We start from the raw sequence: 16,004 nt of genomic DNA, 5'->3' as shown, positions 1-16,004 counted from the left end.
ATGGTAGCTAAAGCTCACCATCTTTTTGCAATTTTACTGCTGATCCTTACTTTGAATCAATACACAATCCAGTTAAAAGCAAATGCTAGCCCTACTGGCTTTTTAAGGAGTTTAGAAGGGCGTAAGAAGGGCCAAAACATAGATGGCCTTCCCAAAAGTGAAGAAAATGGGGAATCAAACGTCACAAGACTTGTGGATGCTACATTGATGAAACAGATGATGAAACCTCGGTACGTCATATATATTCATAAATTTAATTTCTTGTATGCAAGGGTAAATTTTTTTTGCTCAATTAATGCACATGTTAATTATATATATTTATTAATTAGTACACCATCCTTCACTCTTTTGTAGTTAACATGCTTTGACTTTTAAAGTTATTTATTCATAAGTTCTACTTTGACTAATTATTTGTAATTTATAGTTTTGATAAATAATACTCATTCAATATCACGTTAGAATTGTCTCATCAATGTATATTTTTATAATATCAATTTTTATAACATCAACTATGGGTGGGTTTGGATATGGGTTTAGGGTTAAGGTGGGTGGTGTTGGATTTGTGGTGGATCTGGGCTTAGGGTTAGGGTCAGGTGTGGGTTTTAGATCGGAAGCTGGTTAGTTTTAGAGAGAGGTGGGATGGGGCTATTGGCAGTGGTGCCAGGCGTTTAATCTATATATACATATATATTTTTTTTGTTGTAGCATTTCAAAAATTTCAAACGGACTTATCAGATTGGAGAAATCTAATGTCGTTTTTCCGACAACCGTTGTCGGAAACCCCATTTCTGACATAATACGGGGTATTTTCGATGAATTAATATTCCGTCAAAATTCGGTTGTTTTCTTGTAGTGAAAACAACTGATTTAAACAACTAGCAGCTAGTCAAAATTTATAACAAGTACGAGTATATGTCAAAAAAGGTCCTACCTTAGTATTTATGACTAAATCATACAAATTTCAACTTAATACGATTATACAGTACAATGTACAAATTTTCGGGAGATAAATCGTGGTCGGGTTAAAAATATAGTTCTTATGTGATAATAAATAATAACTAACTAAATATTTCGTATTGTTGTTTCTATTCACCTGATCTTTACTCAACAAAATCTTCTATCCAATTCTATATACTTGTGCCCAAAACTTTATTTGGGATGGAGGGAGTATTGACTTAAGATAATACAGGCAGGGCCGTCCTAAACATTTTGGGGGCCCTGTGCTATTTTCTTAAGTCACAAATAATATTTGAAGTACTAAAGAGAACAATTAAGACCTTAACTTAGCTTACTTGATTTACCTTGTTGATATATTATTTATGGGTCTATGTGTAGATTGTATGAGTTTGATCATCCTCGATCCCAAGGTCCACTACTCCACCATAATAACTTGCGTATAATGTATGATAAGCAGGGCCGTCCTAAACATTTTGGGGGCCCTGTGCTATTTTCTTAAGTCACAAATAATATTTGAAGTACTCTAATTCATACAAATATTATGTAAGACACTTTACATTCATAACTATTTAAAAGACTAGATAGTTCACTTTTAAAATGTAGATATAGAAAATACGAAATATATTATTATGTAGAGGTAACTATTTAAATTTTGGAAAAGGGGAAAAAAAAAAAAAAAAAAAAAAAACAGCCAAAAAATTTTGAAGAAACCCATACGGAGTGATACTTAGAAGAAAAAGAAAAAAAAAATTCAATGTACAAGTACAACTATATAGGCAGCGAGAATCGATCTGTGGTTCGGAACAATCTTCTAACGAGCTTATACCAACTATACCAAGTAAAATAACATGATTTTATAGGCGTTGATTTATAATTATACTATGTTTGTTTGTCAGACTTTTGGGGCCCCAAAAATTGTGAGGCCCTGTGCTATTGGGCTGTTTGCACAGCCTAATAGCCGGCCCCGAATACAGGAAATACCATGAAATTAAATTGTACTCCCTGCGTTTTTAAATACTTGCTCCATTTCTCTTGGACACACATGTCAATACTAATCTTTGATCACTAATATCTTTAATTATCAATATATATAAATTCTAGCAATTGAAAAATTATAATCTATTCATTGAGATGATTCCAACAAGTACCTACAAGACTATATATTTTCTTTTGTATAAATCACAAATATTAATCAAAGTAGGACAAATGAATAGTGCAAAAAATAAAAATATAGCAAGTATTTAAAAACGCAGGGAGTACCTATCAAGGTAACATTATACTAAAGCTGATATTATTATTACTCGTATGTCGTATCAGTATTATACTTTGTAATTCATACATGGTTAGTTTATCTCATTAATGACAGGAATAATACAACAATTCCAAAGAAAGACGAGACGAGAAGCTACAAAAGTGAAAAGAACACCAATAGAAGATCATTGTATAACATATCTGGGACAAAATGGCCAACCTCACAAACCCAACTAACGTACCAAGTACTGTCAAAAACTCTAGTTCCTGGAGCACAAAACATGAACTCCATAGTCGAAGCCGCATTCAGCAAATGGGCACAGCATTGCCCCTTCACATTTCAACAAATCGTCGAAGGCGACAAATCCGACTTCCGTTTCAGTTTCTTCAAAGGCGATCACGGGGATGGACGCCCCTTCGATGGGCCTGATGGAAAATTAGCTCATTCTTTTCATCCAACTGATGGGCGGTCACATTATGATGCGGACGAAAATTGGAGTGAGGACCCTGGGAAAGATCAGTTTGATCTACCCTCTGTTGTGCTTCATGAGATGGGTCATCTCCTAGGACTCTCTCATAGTGACGACGAAAATGCTGTGATGTATGCGAGTATTCGAGTTGGTCAGAGGAAGAGAGAGCTCCAAGACGACGATATTCGAGGGATTCAGGCCATATACAACTCATCAAGTAGCTAAAAGGCAGGGGTGCTGTTATATTGTTAGCTACAATATGAGAACAAATGAACAATAATTTCTATCTTCTATGTATGCATGCTTAATCAAGTCCATTCATCAAAATTTGTCTTTTGCCTGTATGTCAATTTATAATGAAGGTTTGGGATTATTTTGATTTTTTGGCGCGATTTGGATTGAGAAAAATCTGAACCGCACTGGTTAGGTTATTATAATTTTCTTTCATTTTCTTTTACATTATGTTTTAAGTACGTACAAGCATGTTTCTTTAATTTATCCTATCCTTTATATTTGCACATTATTTAATACATGAAATCAACGTAGAATTATCCACAACTATTGTACGTACATATTTGAAAAAACTCTACATTGAAATGAATTTACCAACATTTCATATAAAATAGAATTTCATATACGTGCATATTCAGTGAATATAGCCTGTTTAATTTGTACTTTTTTTAATCGAAAATTCTAAACATTACAAATAAAAAAGAATGGAGGTAATAAGAGTTATGTATATATGATTACTGATTAAACCATCATAAGCTACCCACTTATATTAATTTTTCTATATGATCTCATTACAACTTATCACTTACATTGTTGAGCGACTATAATCACCTTCTCTTCACTTGTGCCCCACCTTGGCACACTCTCTTAGCGCATTAATTAATTTGTGCACTAATATTAGTGTTCTTATGAGTCACAACTCACTACACACCAAACCATTTTTTTCTTTTGACAACACCAAACCAAAATTGGATAAAAGGAATAAATCATGACACAACATGATAGAGAAAACAGAGAAACGAGTTTCACAAGGAACTACTTGGTATCAAAATAAGATGAAATCTTAAATCTACTAACTACAACCCACAGTTTTCACATTTGCACCAAAAAAAGTAAAATCAAACAATCCACAGTTTTAGTATGATCCCTAAATTTCGTCACACAATTTACTTCAAAACACTTCATTCACCCAAACTATAATAAGGGAAGATCCTATAATAAGTGCACCATTTCTTTGCTTTCATACCAACTTAAAAACTTTTCCTCCAATTCCTGCAATTTCAATGCCTATCCCAAGAATTCAGTTAAGCCACAATGGCGGGAGTATACCCGTTTTAGGGTTCGGCACCGCACCCGATCCACCGGTCGCGGCAGAGATTACCAAAACTGCCGTCCTCACGGCCATTGAGGCCGGTTACCGACATTTCGATACTGCTTGCCTTTATTATACGGAGCAACCTCTAGGGGAGGCCATTGCTCAAGCAATTAAGCAAGGGTTGATCACGTCTCGTGATGATCTCTTTATCACCTCTAAACTCTGGTGTAGTGATGGACACCGCGACCGTGTAGTCCCGGCATTGCAAGCATCTTTGAGGTACATTCCAAACTTTGAATTATGCTCTTACAATGAATTTCTGTTTAGTTGGCTTTTTTCACTACGTAAACAGGATATTTTTTGCATCACCTAGTTGAATTCTATGTTGCTAATAATATGTCTAATTTTTTTTGATTTACTTCACGTGAACTCTGATACCATGTCATCATACTACTAGTTTTTTTATTTCATATTAAATCGTTTTCACGTGAACTCTGATACCATGTCATCATACTACTAGTTTTTTTTATTTCATATAAAATCGTTTGTTAAGTGTTTGATGAAATGCCTGATTGAATAGCTAAAAATGTGCTCTCTATTGTGATTTAGGAAGCTTAATTTGGATTATGTTGATATGTATCTAATTCACTGGCCGGTGAGCTCGAAACCGGGGGTGTACGAGTACCCAATAAAGAAGGAAGATTTCATGGCGATGGATTACAAGTCAGTTTGGGAAGGTATGGAAGAATGCAAGAAACTTGGGCTAGCAAAGTCCATAGGAGTTAGCAATTTTTCGCGCACAAAATTGGCTCAAATACTATCATTTGCTACCATTCCTCCTGTTGTTAATCAAGTAAACTTTCAACCCAACAATTCAAACTTCAAATTTAAAACATACTTTATAAATTATATACTATGATATTGAAATTTATCTCATTATTTTGGTATGTAAAAGGTTGAGGTGAATCCGAGTTGGCAACAAAAGGAGATGATAGAATTCTGCAAGGCTAATGGCGTTCTTGTAACAGCTTACTCGCCCTTAGGTGCATTTGGGACATTCTATGGCAGCAAGAACGTCATGGAATCGGATGTTTTGAAAGAAATAGCCAATCGACGAAATAAATCTGTAGCTCAGGTACTTAAACAACACCTATATTATACTCACCTTGTCTTGAAGTACTAGTCACGTTTGCATATATACAAATTGATAGCGCATCAAAATTTGTCACCTTTCCTAAAACAGTAGTGTTTTAAAGTGTATCTTTGTATAAACATGGCGAGCACATCCTTTATAAATAAAGGTTGTTGGAATAATATGAGAGAAAAACCTATTTGAAAGGTTTATTCTTTGTTAAATAACATTTTGAGGTAAGTAAACGATTTAATCATGGATACCAAACTAATTCATGCAGGTATGTTTGAGGTGGGGAGTGGAGCAGGGGATCGCGGTGGTGGTAAAGAGTTTTAACAAGGAGAGAATGAAGCAAAATCTCGACATATTCGATTGGGAATTGAGTGCTGAGGACCTTGAGAAAATCAGAAGAATTCCACAATATAGAGTGTGTAGAGGATTAGATTATACATCTAATTTTGGTCCTTTTGTAACAATTGAGGAGCTCTGGGATGGAGAGATCTGATTTGAGTAATAATGAATGTAATGTGATTGACACAATCACACACAAAGCTCTCTATAAAGAAGCATTACCAAGCTATACTTGATTTAGCTGGGTTTTTTAATTTTTGTTTTTGTTTTACTATTGAAGTTTTGTTTGATTTTTAATTTTTCAAAGATTTTATGTGCTTTAATTGAGAGAGAGTAACAAAAGGACATGTTAAATAGACGGAACTTTGTTTGCAACTTCGTACAATCGTACACCTTGGATATTACCCTTAAGTGTTAAACAAACTAAGGAAGGCGTCATGTACTAAATTTTGGAAGGTTTATGTGGTTTAATCGAGAGTATCAAAAGAGCATAGAATTGCACACCTTGGATATTAACCTTAAATTGCATGTTTGTTTAGGGGGTAAATGGAGAGGGATAGGGATTTGGAGAAAAGGATATTAAAATTCTATGTTTGTTTCTACTTTCTAGGGATTGGAATTAGAGAGAGGGATAGGACAAGGATAAAATCACCTTTTATCCCTCAATTTCTATACCTAGGGAGGTTGTAATAAGAATGAGGGATAGCGATTATAAATAAAATGACATTTATACCCTTAATGAAGAGAAAAAAATAAAGGAGAAAGATAGAGTAAGTAAGGGTTTATTCGTAACTTTGTTACTTATTCTATTTTTATCCCTAACTTATACCAAATTAAGGATAACACTTTATTTAATCCCTATCCCACCCCAAATTCTCTATCATTATCATATCCTCTTATCCTTCTTATCCCTATCTCACATACCAAACGCCTCATAAATGTTTAACACACTAATTAAGGAAGGTGTCATGTACTAAATTTTGGAAGGTTTATGCGGTTTAATTGAGAGAGAGTAACAGAGGACATGTGAAATAGACGGAACTGATCGAAAATATATATTACCCTCTATAGATATTGTAACCTCTTTAAATATTGATCAATGAAATACTCTCCGATTATGGAGTTTCACGGTCTAAGCGGAACTTTGATTGCAACTTCATATAATTGTACATCTTGGATATATACTACCCTTAAGTGATTAACAAACTAAGGAAAGTGTCATATACTAAATTTAAAACGTAATTGTGAATTTTTTATAAAGTGCAACAAATCTTAAATTATCGGTTTTAAAGTTTTTATTACGTGTAGATACACTTCTCACAAGCGTAATCACAAGCGTAATGTAATTAACTAATAAGTAATAACTATGAAGCCCAAAACCCAAAAAAAAAAAAAAAACAAAAATCAAAAAACAAAAAACAAAAAAAAAACAATCACTTCTCACAATAGTAATGTAATTTAAATGATAATATTATAACTATATGATTTAAATCAGAATATTTGACAGAATATCTTAATAATGATCTTAGGGCTTGTTTGGTATCATTTTTGGTTTTCAGTTTCCTATTTTTTTGAAAACCAAAAATCAAAAACAGGAAACAAGAAAAAGGTGTTTCCACTTTTCTGTTGTCAGTTTTCAAAATTATCATGATTTTAATAAGTTTAAATAATTTTTGATTCATTACGGGGCATATATCATATACTTTTAAAAAACAAAAAACCAAAAAACAAAAAAGCACAGCAATGCCAAACGAACCCTTAACTTTTTGTTTTGTTTACAAAACTGTCAAAACATACATTTTTTTTTTTCGAAGTATGACTTAATTATTGTAATTATAGTTTGCTACTTTCATACTTGACAGATAAGAAAATCCATTCAACGTATGTAACATACACCTTCCCACGTCTAGACAGCTTAGAAACAAATAGACATTCCTAACATAACTCTCCTACATTTATCCATCTTCCAAGTTATTTAACAGCTTTCTTCATCATCAAAAACCTCTCGTAATTCAATTCACATTCATTTTTGTTAAAGACAGGAAAAAAAATAATATGGCAGGGCATGGATCATACTCGAACTCGTGGGCGGATCAATGGGATTTTAACAATAATAATGAAGATCAATCCTCTTCTCTTAATAAGAAGGGAAACAGCAACAATGGGAGTAAAACTAAAAGTTTGACGAAGAAATTGTCTAAGAAATTCGGCGAAAGCTTTAACAAGACGAAGGAGGTGTCGGCGAATGGAATGGAGAAGACCAAAGAATCGGTTTCTAAGGGGATGAGGAAGGCAAAGGATTCTACTTCAGGTAGCATTTCTTGGGTTGTTCAGAAATTCCGCAGAAACTCTCACAAATAGTTGTATACATGTATCATCTATTTATTTGTTCTTTTATTGGGTGATTGAATTGATTGACTTTGTTTCGTATTTCATTGGGTGATTGTTGACATTATATATTTTTGATGTATAGGAAGTTACCAAAGACTGTAATGTAATCGAGATTTGATCTTCAGCATTGATGCTGAGATGACATTACATGTTTGGGGTTGTGATTGTAAGATTATCGGATTTCAAATATATGAGACTTCAACATACATTTTGCATTGATGAATGGATTTTACATTTTTGCTTATTGTATGTGTAGTTGTGTCTTGTTAAGCTTGAGTTTTGATCAAACTTGATTGGGCCGCACCTCAGCCTGAAATTATGGCCCAAACTTGAGGAATATGAATATGAGGTTGAGTGTAGCCCATTGAATGTTTTTTTTTTTTTTTTTTTTTTTAAGTCAAAGTCAAAACACAATAGAATTAGCAGGAGATGAATTGTTGGAGTGCCAACAGAATCAGAATCAGAACCAGAACCAATGAACTATTCAACCAATAACTTCATCCTTTTCGAGCCCCCTCCTTTGTTGTTTGGCCCTTGCATCAATATCGTTCACTCCACGATCAAACATAATCACAGGCAGATTCTTAAGTTTGTTACTTGAACTAGTTGAGCTATTTGGGTGTGCTATTGTTGGTTTGAGTGTGTTTTGCACCCAAATTCCATATTTACAGGCAGATTCCTAAGTGAATCATTCTTGAGGAAATATCAGACCAGCAAACACAATGCAACCAGTTTCCACGATATTTGATAATCTAGCTCCCATCCAGCAGTCATCACACACAGAGAAGTTCTCTTATAAGACACCCAACAAGAAACCATCAATATTTCACGAGTTGGGGGGAGACACTACAGGTTACTACTGATTTGCCGTATCCCAAGCTGTTTGCACACAGCTCCTAACTCCTCCCAGATAGAAACAGACATATCTCCAGCAAAAGATACATAATCAGATGCAAAATCATAGAAAGAAAGCCATGTCAGGGGAACTACACAGGCAAAATTCAATTTCAATAGGATCTTATTCATATCAAATATTCAAATATTTAAATGTGAGACTAATAATCTCTCATGTAAGTCAAGTCTCAACATCGGAGGGTTACATCCTCAAAAATGTTGCATCAGTAGACAACTAGACATCGAGTTTAAAGCATCATCATAGTTAAAGTTCTCCATCCCAGAGCTCTTCGAGCGTCTTAAAAGGCCCTTTCTTTGATAAATAAGGCCAGCCAGTGACCCCTCTACTCTGAGGGATTCCCCTGATTTTTTCATGCTCTTCTTCAGTCAACTCCCAGTCAAAAATCATAAGGTTTTCTTTCATTCTCTCTTTATTGAAACTCTTCACAACCATTGTAATTCCCTGCTCATATGCCCATCTCAAGCATACCTGAAATTCCCAAGGATAAACGTGACCCTTTGATGACACTTACCCGAATATATTGAGCAATTATATGGAGGACATTTATTTTTTGAGAAAAGCACAGAGGGGATTTAAGGAGAAGATGAAAGCATGGATTCGATGGTCTCCACTCTTTAGTATTATAACAACAATATAGCATTCGGATATCCTTTTTTATGCCTTTAGCGGCTTTAGGACTGATAAATAGTAATGATAATGAGTTTATGAGTAATTTTTTCAGAAACAAAGTCTATGCAAATGTCTGGTAAAGCTATTCCACCCTCCACGTACTTGATAAAAGTCCATCATCAACTAACAATTTTAGAGCTAATATCAACTATAAAACGGTAGTGCTGATCTATGATTGAAAAACACATATATAGGAGCAAGATTGCATTGCAATTGTACTTGTCAGTGATTATTTCTAACAAGATTACTCAAATTTAGTACCATTACCACCATTTATCAGTGCCTAGTAAACGGCCCCTTAACATAAGATGCATGATCACAATTTCATAAGAAAATTAAATAAATAATTAGAGTTATGTCAATACAAAAGAAAAAATCTTATTGGATTGAAATTTAGAGAAAGTTACTGCATGATGTTAATGAAACAATATTAAAAGCCAGGTAAATAGTTACAGAGAACTTAAGGTATATCCATGCAACAACTAACTTCTAGTTCTGATTACAAGGCACACGAATCATAGTTACATATAGCCATATAAATATATACAGACATGACATGCAGTGTATAAAATGTAAAGAGTTATGGAGTATTATACGTAGTACAAGGCGTAAGGGCAAGTACCTGAGGTATAGACTTTCCTTTAGATCTGGCTATCTCCTGAAGCACTTCAGATTCTAATATCCTGTTGCTGCCGTAGTAGGTTCCTATGGCTCCTAACGGAGAATATGCTGTTATCAGAATATCATTTTTCTTGCATAAGTCTATTAGCTTCTTCTGTTGCCAAAATGGGCTAACCTCCACCTTCAAATTTCAAATTGTATATATCATTAGATGATAATCTGATTTTGCGCATGTCAAAGGAGATTAAGGCAAGCTCTGAACTACATGCTATCAATCCAATCTGTAACTCTGAGTCTCGTAGGATTACAGGAATGTATAAAGCATTCATAGCATTAAGACCCTGACCTGAAGTGAATAGTAATTGCATAATTAAAAAAAAAAAAAGTGCATTATTTAGATATGCTAAGACTACTGGACTATTATACATGACAAACGTATATAGTTACAATGAGTTATATATGTAGAGGCTAGAGGCTGCAAGCTCAGATTACATCGAAGCAGTAATACACTAGTATATCTGACTTCTTTAAGTGAAAGTTCAAGTACTGACTGTATACACCAAAGCATCAACTGAAGAATAACATATCATATTTCTTATTCACAAGGAATGAACATTGCATGAGATTTCTGTATAAAGTCCAAATTAACTACGTAGTAGTTCGTACAAATAAAGTCAACAGCTTTCAGAAATAAACCATGAGACTCGGGAACACCCAAAAAAAAAAGAGTAAAGGAAAAAGGCAGCCCCTGGTTTATTGTAACACAAAACACCGAATCCTAGACCAAACCAAAGAAGTATATCCAAAACCAGTTAGCGGTGCACAAACTATGCTACAAACTAAAAACAGTAATTCCATATTAAATAAATCAAGCAACAGAGAACAGACTACTATTGATGAATGTAAGGAAAGATACAAGTCTTCTTAACTTATCATTGCTCCTTTTTACCAAATTCAGGCCCTGTATTTTTGGACTGACTGAAACTTAACTGAACTATATGGAGCTAAGCTGAACAGAATTGAACTAAATGGAGTTGAAGTATAAACTATTCTTATAATGATCTGACCGGAGTTATATTGAAGAACAGAGTAATGAGCTAAATGACTAAGTGGTATTGAATTGAATTACATAGTTCGTTTGAATTGAACTTAATAGAGCTGACATGAACAAAATGTGAAAAACTCAGTCCAAATTTACAGGACGTACATGCCTAAAACAGTGAATGAAATGCTAACAATTAGAGGAAAAACAAAAACAAAACAAATCAAAACAAAACATACTTGATTGACAGCAGGCGGGATTTTAGCAATAGCCAAGAGATCATTGAGCTTCTTACAGGAAAAATTGCTGACTCCAATGCATTTAGCAAGGCCAAGCTTCTGGCACTCTTCCATAGCTGCCCAAACACCTTGGAAATCCATGGGAAGAAAATCATCCTCCTTTATTGGAAAATCATTTTTACCAGGTTCACAGCTTAGTGGCCAGTGAATCAAATACAAATCAATCCACTCCATCTTTAAATTCCTACAAAAACACCCCTCATAGTATCAAGTCTTTTAATAGCTTGAGGGTTGGGTTACACATAAATTTTCACAGGGGGAATACGAAAACCTGATAATTACAACTGAATAAATAGGAGGAATTTCTAATATACCATGTTAGATTGTTGAAAATAAAAATTGTTGTAAAGTGAGACGACAAATACGAGTAAATGTATCTTTTTTTTTTCTCTTCTGATTTGTGTTCCGTAGTAATCCTTTTAATTAGCTGGATCAATGACAAACTAATCATTAAGCAAGTTAAAAACCAAAAAAAATATGCACTGTTATAATGAATTTGGAGGATAATTGACTAGCATGAACGGAGTATGTTGGTTACTCCATCTATTACCAATTCGAGTAATATTAGGACTGAATCCTGTCGTTCTTTTACATGAACACAAGCTCCAGAGCCTTAGCCTATGAAAGGACTGTCAAGCTCCACATAAAGATATAAATGCCATCTATATCCAACATTTTCTTTTGCTTCAGTTGCATTCAATCTACAAAACATTACCTCCCAAGTAGTTTACCCGTTTTATGTATTTCTACAGTGTACAACCAATCATGTAAACATTAAATTTTCTATAACTCTACTTTTCTACACATACATCCTTATTTTACTTTAAATTATGGTTTGCTTAAAACTTGAAGGCAATTTTTCCATTAAAAAAAAAATAATAAATAAAATAAAAAAACCTTGAAGGCAATAAATAAAAAAGTATATCTACTTAGTACTAAATTACATTTCTACAGCCACTAGGGCCACACCGGCCACTACTAGACTTGTTCAATGGGTTAGGAGCCCATTAAAAGCCTTGATCCAGCCCGTTTATAAAAGTTTTGCCAATCCAACATTTAAATGGAGCGGGTTTTAAAGGGCCACCAAATAATGAGCCTATAAAAGGGATGGATCAAACTTTAAAATGGCTGAAATAGGATAACTCTTACGAGGCTTTTTTTTTCATTCATAATTCATTAATTCCTCTATTTCTAATTCTCCTAAGTCCTAAGTCCTAACACATTTACACTATTAACATACTCCTACTTTGAGTCTTTGCTATATATAATCTGAGTGGTTTTAACTCACTTACACTGTCAACCTATTCTACTTTGAGTCTTTGACTATATATAATCAGAGTAGTTTTTACTCACTTAAAAGTGAATACAATGGATATAGTGGCTACGACAAGGTTAACACTAACTAATTTTCGCCAACATAGTATAACAAATCACAAATGTTCAAAAACACCCGATGTACATAATGCTATTGTAAATCAATGAACCAAACAAAGCCAAAATATTGGAGAAGGTTAAGGAGGCACTGATCACTCAAGGAGGAAGCTGTGCACAGAGATGAGAAAACGCGATTTCGCCATTCTCATGCTCGCGCTTTCGCCAATTTTTTCTCTCTCCAGATTTCTTCGCCGTTTTACTGTTGATTCTTCTTCTCTATAATAGCATGAGGGTGACTTGTTGTTTAGGGAGGCTTGGTTTCATCTGTTGGATGATTACCCCATCAAGTAAGAAGCCTTCCTCTGCCTATTGTTGCCGATCTCAATGGCGATAGCAACATTGAGGTCTAAGTTGATCTCAATGGTGTTCCCTGCTTTCCAATCTCTTCTTTTCCTTTACTAATAATGAACCAAACAAAGCCAAAATATTGGAGAAGGCTAAGGAAAAAAGGGGTTACTTTTATAAGAAAAAGGGTCACTTTTATGAGAAAAAGGGTCACTTTGTGAAAAAAATGTCACTTTTTGTAAAAAAAAAAGGATCACTTTTAAGAAAAAAAAGGGTCACTTTTCGCAAAATGTTTGATGTACAATAAAATTATTGTAAAATGGGGGCATGCAAAAGTTTTTGATAACAAATACAAAGTGTCAATTTGTTAAAAAAAAAGTGTCAAAGTACAAACCAGTCAACTACAAGAAGTAGTGCTTGACTGCTTGATAATACCGTATTACCCCATTTTCTTACGAGGAAGTATAAAGGGAGTGTTGTGAAACATAGTAAAGTGTCTCACAACTATTAAAAAAATAAAAAGGTACAATGAAGAGAGAGAAATGAGGAGAGAGATAGGAAGAGTGAAAAAGGTAGTGTGGGCCTCACTTCACGTGCAAAACGGACAAAAATTTAACAGGACCACTACCACTGAGACTATATTTTGTTCCACTGAAACTCTAGTTGAATATTTTTGAGTACCACTGACACTACATTTTATACCACTGAGAGTGTATTTTGTACCACTGAAATTCCAGTGGTATGATTTAACATCTCAATGAGACATCTCTAAAATAACGTCTGAAATGCCTATATTACCCTTGCGAGACATAATTACATTGTCCCACAACCCTCCGTTTGGAACACCTCTTTTCTTACGGAGTACAATAGTAAAACGACAGTTACCCAAAAACCCCTGACCGTTCATACAAGAACTCGACAGTGGACACTTTATTAATATCAACTCCACTTAGGGCCAAAACTTTTCAGATTAATTTCAGTTCAGTTCTTAGTTTACTTCTCTCGTAAAATATTTAGTTTAGTTCACTTCAGTCCAGTCAATTTGAAACCAATTTGATAGAAAGACAAGCAACATTGACATTGACATTAAAATATTAAATATATACCTGAGGGATTTTTGAAGGCCAGGAACAACAAGATTAGGGTGAGCATCACCACACCAAAGCTTAGAAGTGATAAAGAGTTCATCTCTAGATTGGACCAGCCCCAAACTCAAAGCCTCTTGGACCGCATCACCAATGGGCTGTTCCGATTTATACTTATGGGCCGTGTCAAAGTGTCGATAGCCCACTTCGATGGCCCGCACCACCGCTGACTTCATTTCATCCGCCGATACTGGAGGATCCACGGCAGTACCTAACCCGATGACTGGAATACTTCGTTGACCGAGTTTGATTTGTGGGACTCGGAGTTGACTCGCTGGCTTTGTCATATTTGACTGGGTTGTGTGGTGGATTGTTCGTAGTGTTAGTGGGTCAACTCGGTTCATATGATTTCGGGGATTTTTGTTGTTTTTGTTGTGGGGTTGTTTCTGTGTTTCTTTTGGGAAATTGTTGTTCTAATGAGTTTGACGATGTCACATTGAAAGGGTTATTTTTAAACAATTGCAGGCAAACAATCTCGATCTGATTTTTTTAAAATTATTTTCTGACTGGATATTAAAATAAAAACTTTCTGAGAATCTTGACAAAGGATTTTTTTTTTTTTTTTTTTAATAAGAATAGAATTACGTAGTATTTTGTTATTGAATCGATGTCTAATTGTCTATTGTCTTCGGTGCTCGTTATGTTTCTCATATTCTCTCAAACTTTTTTATGGGTATGTTGCCATAGTGTATCTAGGCGCATAAAACCTATGTATTTGACATATACATAGGAGAGCAATCTGAAGTTCGGTGGCATATAAAGAGGTTAAACATTACCTTTCTTAAGTTACAGGTCATTACTATATGAATCAAAATAGGTAATTAGCGTAAATTACAAATCACTATAATTAATACGGAGTACTAGTTTTTGCCCCGTGCAAATGCACGATTTCATAATTATAAGACTTAAAAATAATAAAAGTCAATTAAAATAGAGTTAGTTTAAATGAACTGACTTATATATAACAATTTTTTTTTCTTTTTTTTTTTTTTGAAATTTGAATTCATTAATGTCTACTCTTAAAACTCTCTTGTCACTTACATTATTTTAAATATTTTAATAAATTATTGAAAGTTTTATTCATTACATTTTTTATCATATGATTTTTTACAGAAAAAAAAATAAAAAATAAATAAAAAATTTTGGGCGGGAAAATTTTTGTTGTAAATGCGACACGTGTAATTAAGGGATAAATCTGGTGATTACTTTAATATATAGTATATATAGAAGTATAGATAGATATTAAAATAAAGTGTGTCAAAAAAATATAAAAAATCAAATTTTTGAAAAAAAAAACCCTAGCCTCTCCTCTCTCTTCTCTCTCCTAAACTCTAGCCTTCATTATTAATTTTGAAGGGGCTTCTATCAAATTTCACCGATGGAAAGCCACAATCTTTGTTTCTTTTTTGTTTTTTTTTTTTTTTTTTTTTTTTCTTAGGTTGTCAGTTTAGAAGAATACTACAAGAGAGGGGTGAATTGTAGTAAGGGAAAATTTAGCTAACTTTTTGTGGAATCGATAAAACTAAGCTAAAGGAACTTTAAAGTCGCACAGAGAGAATTTACTGGAAAACCTCTTGGCCTTAATAAGAGGAAAAACCACGACCGCTTGGGATTTTAGAAAAGATTCTTCACTATATTAGGGTAAACAACCTATTACAAGCTAAAGGATCTATCTTCAAGTTCATTCCTCAACGAGCTTGAAGTTCCCAATTGT

General features: G+C 34.0%; 3 protein-coding genes across 3 annotated transcripts; 2 read left to right on the top strand and 1 right to left on the bottom strand.

The window, feature by feature from the left end:
* On the top strand, window positions 1-2,903 carry LOC145600700 (metalloendoproteinase 3-MMP-like). The gene is made up of 2 exons (XM_081656581.1): window positions 1-230; window positions 2,324-2,903. Exons 1-2 carry the CDS (start codon window positions 1-3, stop codon window positions 2,901-2,903), a joined length of 810 nt encoding a protein of 269 aa, XP_081512707.1.
* Window positions 2,904-3,761: 858 nt separating this feature from the next.
* Window positions 3,762-5,984, top strand: LOC145602247 (non-functional NADPH-dependent codeinone reductase 2-like). The gene is made up of 4 exons (XM_081658422.1): window positions 3,762-4,284; window positions 4,615-4,858; window positions 4,961-5,140; window positions 5,418-5,984. Exons 1-4 carry the CDS (start codon window positions 3,974-3,976, stop codon window positions 5,640-5,642), a joined length of 960 nt encoding a protein of 319 aa, XP_081514548.1. The 5' UTR covers window positions 3,762-3,973; the 3' UTR covers window positions 5,643-5,984.
* A 2,892-nt stretch (window positions 5,985-8,876) lies between these two features.
* Window positions 8,877-14,922, bottom strand: LOC145601796 (non-functional NADPH-dependent codeinone reductase 2-like). The gene is made up of 4 exons (XM_081657871.1): window positions 14,252-14,922; window positions 11,367-11,610; window positions 10,087-10,266; window positions 8,877-9,263 (listed from the first exon to the last, which is right to left on the bottom strand). Exons 1-4 carry the CDS (start codon window positions 14,632-14,634, stop codon window positions 9,039-9,041), a joined length of 1,032 nt encoding a protein of 343 aa, XP_081513997.1. The 5' UTR covers window positions 14,635-14,922; the 3' UTR covers window positions 8,877-9,038.
* Window positions 14,923-16,004: the final 1,082 nt, after the last annotated feature.

Source organism: Chenopodium album, chromosome 21 (genome assembly GCF_948465745.1).
Source record: "Chenopodium album chromosome 21, dcCheAlbu1.1, whole genome shotgun sequence".
NCBI lineage: Eukaryota > Viridiplantae > Streptophyta > Magnoliopsida > Caryophyllales > Amaranthaceae > Chenopodium > Chenopodium album.
The sequence above is the reverse complement of the archived record's forward strand: the minus strand, read 5'-3'. Positions and strand labels throughout refer to the sequence as shown.

Bases quoted from the DNA above. Each gene is read 5' to 3' on its own strand.
- LOC145600700 (XM_081656581.1), top strand. From the start codon at position 1: ATGGTAGCTAAAGCTCACCATCTTTTTGCAATTTTACTGCTGATCCTT. The intron at 231-2,323 runs GTACGTCATATA...CATTAATGACAG, and splicing joins AAACAGATGATGAAACCTCG to GAATAATACAACAATTCCAA.
- LOC145602247 (XM_081658422.1), top strand. From the start codon at position 3,974: ATGCCTATCCCAAGAATTCAGTTAAGCCACAATGGCGGGAGTATACCC. The intron at 4,285-4,614 runs GTACATTCCAAA...ATTGTGATTTAG, and splicing joins GCATTGCAAGCATCTTTGAG to GAAGCTTAATTTGGATTATG. The intron at 4,859-4,960 runs GTAAACTTTCAA...GGTATGTAAAAG, and splicing joins TTCCTCCTGTTGTTAATCAA to GTTGAGGTGAATCCGAGTTG.
- LOC145601796 (XM_081657871.1), bottom strand. From the start codon at position 14,634: ATGAACCGAGTTGACCCACTAACACTACGAACAATCCACCACACAACC. The intron at 11,611-14,251 runs GTATATATTTAA...GTGTTTTTGTAG, and splicing joins GGCCTTCAAAAATCCCTCAG to GAATTTAAAGATGGAGTGGA. The intron at 10,267-11,366 runs GTATGTTTTGTT...TGAAATTTGAAG, and splicing joins TCCCGCCTGCTGTCAATCAA to GTGGAGGTTAGCCCATTTTG.